Source organism: Carlito syrichta, unplaced genomic scaffold (genome assembly GCF_000164805.1).
Source record: "Carlito syrichta isolate Samal-C Ts95f unplaced genomic scaffold, Tarsius_syrichta-2.0.1 Scaffold314117, whole genome shotgun sequence".
Taxonomy (NCBI): domain Eukaryota; kingdom Metazoa; phylum Chordata; class Mammalia; order Primates; family Tarsiidae; genus Carlito; species Carlito syrichta.
The window spans coordinates 556712-561067 of NW_007258213.1; the positions used below are offsets into that span (position 1 = coordinate 556712).

The window sequence follows — 4356 nt, forward strand, 5'->3', positions numbered from 1 at the left end:
GCACGCGCTACCATGCCCAGCTAATTTTTTTGATTTATTGTAGAGATGAGGTCTCACCAAATTGCCCAGGTGGGTCTCAAACCCGCGGGCTCAGGCAACTCACTCATCCCAACCTCCCAAAGCGCGGGATTACAGGCTGAGCCACCGAGCCTGGCAATCTTCTTATTAAAGTAACAAAAAGCTGAGATTCAGAAAGGTAAGTCTTGTCCCAAATAACACCATCAATAAGAGTGAAGTCAGACACTGGGTACAGTGGCTCAAGCCTGTAACCCTAGCACTTTGGGAGGCCAGGGTGAGAGGACTGCTTGAGCCACAGGTTTGAGACCAGCCTGGGCAACATGGTGAGACCTTGTCTCTACAATACATAAAAAAATTAGCTGGGCGTGGTAGCGTGCGCCTGTACTTCCGGCTGCTTGGAAGGCTGAGACAGAAGGGTCACCTGAGCCCAGCAGGTCAGCGCTGGGGTGGCCGTGAGAGTGCCACTGCACTCTAGCCTGGGTGACGGAGTGAGACTCCAAACAAAAAAAAAAGACTGGAGTTAGATTAAGACTGAAGTCTTAGGACTCCAACCCAGTCTCCTGGCCAGTATTAATTAGATATTCATTAGAGCAGTTATCTTCCAAAAAGAAACAAATGAGATTATTTTATTGGTCACTTTTTAAAAAGATTAATTTGGGGAAAAGAACAAAAACTAGCACAACAAGCCCTGACTTAAGACACCGCTGCTTAGGTTAAGCCTAAATTTAAAGGGACTAGGACAATTTAAAGAAAAATATTAAGAAAACAACATGCAGAAATGGCAAAAATTGTGGGACATGTGAGCAAATGGCCAATGGCTGGCAAATAATGGGTTAGGGTGACAGAGGGAAATACTACCACATCTAGAGGCCTGAGACAGTAGAGCTTCCAAGACTCCTGTTGCTAACCTAACCAAGGCCAGGACAGTCACATCAATTGTGGGGTAGATCCTAACCAAGATGTGCGAAAAGCTAGAAGACCACCTACGAGTTCTCCATCAAATAAATGACGAGAGTCAACACAAGTGGAACAACCACAATTCCGACTTGTGAGGCTCTGCATGCTGAGCAATATGACACGTCCTTTATGAAAGCTATCCAGACAGAAGCAGTACAGAAAGCAACAAAAATGCTGCTTCATTTGCAAATGCTATTCTTTTCATAATATCTTCCTTGCATCATACACTTAGTTTTTTCCTGGAAAGTTTTTATTTCAACCACTGAAGTGAAATAAGAAAAAAGAAAACTGCCGTGGGTCCAGTTAAGAGTCATCATTCCATTTGCTGCGTTTCGACAAAGGAAGTTCTTGAGAGTTCCTTCACGTACCCAGGGGGTTGAGAGTCCTCATCTGCTGGTGGGCTTGAGGCTGTGCTGGTTGTTGGCCGGGAACCTGAGGCTGCAGCTGCGTCTGGGGCTGGTTCATGTAGGGGAGTCCGAGAGCAGCATAAGCTCGCTGCATGGAGCTGGGGTCTATGGGGTTTGGATTACTTAAGGAAGTGGCATTCTGCTGCCCTGTGCCAACAGAACCAATTGTGTTTTGAATTCCACTAGCTGGAGACCCCAGGATGGCTACAACAACAAACAAACAGACGAAAAAGGTAAGTAAAAGGGAGAAGCCCATAAATGACTTAAAAACTACTGAGAAGCAAAATAAATAAATAAATAAATTTAAAAATTATCAAGACTATGTATATCATAAGGTATTAGAACAAGGTAACTGAGAAAGAAGCTGTACTGAAAGAAAGACGTCTTTCTAGTCATTTCTGCTACCTGGCAGTTGTGGAACGAGAAACTAAAGAAAATTCAAGTTTCTATCTTAGAATGCAACAGACCATACAATGTCAGAGATCACTTAATAAAAATCAGTGTGTATTGAAGTCTAGAGACTCCTAAAACGTCAGTTCAAGAGAGTGACAAATGTGTGACAAGGAAAAGTGTCTGATTTTTCGGGAGCTGGCAGCCATCTCTGAGATGAACGAAGGAGCTCCCTTCCTCCTGCATCCCCCCACCCTGTCCTTCGCTACTGTTCACCTGTACGGGTACAGAGAGATTAACAGAAGGAGCAGCAGTTATACCTGGTCAGTTTTTATTAATAAATCTGTGATGTAATCTTACAAATAACAAAATTGTTAATTCCTTGAAACTTACAGTAACAGCATTAACAAACCTTTCCGACAAGATTCCTATACAGGAGAGCACCATGCTGAGCTCTCTGACTATAGGAAGTTATTTAAGAAATATTGTACTTGACTGACTGATCTGGTTGAAATGAAGGAATGGAATGAGTCTGGTGATTCTGCATGGATTTTCATTTATCCAGGAGTCACCTCAGTATTACCCCCTCAGAAGCTGGCTCTGTCTCATGCAGCCATCATCAGTGTCCATTGCCCAGGACTACTGGGGGCTTGTAGGGCAGCTGTTCAACCAGCTGGCTAACCCCACCGGACTAAAGAAAAAACTGGTGTTAACACCAAGAACTCCTTTCCAAAGGGCTTCCAAGGTAACTGAGAGACAACCCCAAACTTGTGTCACCTTGGTCGTTTCAAGTTAAATTCATTTATCTACCTGCCCGCCCATCTGTCTGTACATCCACCCAAATGTACTTGTTTGGTGAGTATTTACCTTGTGGCAGAGTTTTGCATCACAGCATTTATTCTTAATCTTAAGGGTTCCTTTATTTCTAACTTCTACAAATTTTAGAGTCAAATTAAAAACAGCAGCTTATAAAGTTGATACAACATAATTTTTGCTATATAAAACTCTGTCACAAAGCCTTTCAAGTTCAGACCCCTATATGTAACACTAATAGTCTCACATTCCACCATCAGTGCAAATATAATAAACAACTCAAATCCTTATCAGAGTCACTTAATTAAACCAAAATGTGTAAAAAAAAAATTCTTGGTAATTACACATTCCACACTATTGACTTTTCTAATAAGGATATTCAGATCTCAAACTCAATGCTCATTAGATGCAGTTACACACACCAGGCACCACATTATTATAAATAAAAAGCAATTCCCAAGGTACACTTTATGACAAGTATATAGCTGAAATAAGTCATGTATGATACTTTTAAAAGTATTTTGTCTAATAGTTAATACACCCCAAAACTTTAAGCATGTCTCCATCATACTTCTGAAACTGACATCCTATGCTACTGTGAAAAGGAAAGTAATAATTGGTAAGAGAATATATTTTTCTGTCGCCCTGTGGCAAGGAACTCAGACTTAGGCTACATTTGACACATATGAGGGGGATCCAAAAAAACCCTGGAATTTATCCATGAAAAATTGTGTGTTTATTCTTATATGTTTAAACCTCAGTCACCTTCAAAGTACTCTTCATTTGCTGCAATATACCTACTGAGAAGCTTTTTCCACTGCTCGAAACAGTTTTTGAACTTGTCAATTTTGATGTCTTTTAGTGCTTCTGCCTTTTTTTGTTTCACACCGTCCATATTGGTAAAACACTTCCCTTGAAGGACTTGTTTCATTGAGGAAACAAAAAAAAGTTGCTCGAGGTAAAAGCAGGTGAATAGGGACAATAGGGCATAGGGGCCATGCCATTTTGGGTCAAAAACTGCTGAACGCTCAGCACAGTGTTGGCAGGTGCACTCATAAATCACCCATCAGGAAATGGGCAAACATACTGAAAGAATCTAAAAAAAAAAAAAAAAAAAAAAAAAATCACTGACACCAAATGCAGCCCCTCACAACACTATGCAGATGCCAATGGGCTCCTAGAACACTTACCAGCAGAAACGCACCCTCCAAAAAAATAATTCCAGTTTTTTCTAGCCTGCCCCCAGTGATGAGCTGTAGAGAGGAACTTAAAGAAACAAAGTATCTCTGTGGCCTTCCATTTTTGGATGAAGATGTAATGGCCATACTTTATGGACTTCTTCCTACCACACTTGCCGTCATCATACCTCCCCAAATGCCATCCATTTAGCTAAAACACCCCTCCTTACAATGAAGCCATTTCTAAGCCCATGGTCACTTACAGAGCAGCCAGTGGCTTACACTCTCAAAGGCCAAATGGAAGCTGCTGATGTGACCACTGTATTTTGTTTGTGTTAAAAGCATTTATTTAGCCAAGCATGGTGGCTCGTGCCTATAGTTCCAGCTACTAGGAAGGCTAAGGCAGAAAGATCACCTGAGCCCAGCAGGATGAGGCTGTGGTGGCCATCAGCGTGCCACTGCACTCCAGCTTGGACTAGAAGAATAAATAAATAGATAAAAGCATTTAGTTTCCTAAATGTAAACATTATTAGATTTTTTTTTTTTTGAGTTGGAGTCTCACTCTGTTGTCCAGACTGGAGTGCAGTGGCCGC

At 41.6% G+C, this 4356-nt stretch overlaps 1 protein-coding gene across 2 annotated transcripts in view; it reads right to left on the bottom strand.

Moving 5' to 3' along the window:
- The window catches only part of CREBBP (CREB binding protein), a 124459-nt gene that overhangs the window by 55199 nt on the left and 64904 nt on the right, over positions 1-4356 (bottom strand). For both annotated transcript variants that reach the window (XM_021719092.1, XM_008071123.1), the window contains one exon: positions 1344-1586. In XM_021719092.1, coding sequence (XP_021574767.1) covers positions 1344-1586 — 243 coding nt within the window. The remainder of the gene's footprint in view (positions 1-1343; positions 1587-4356) is intronic.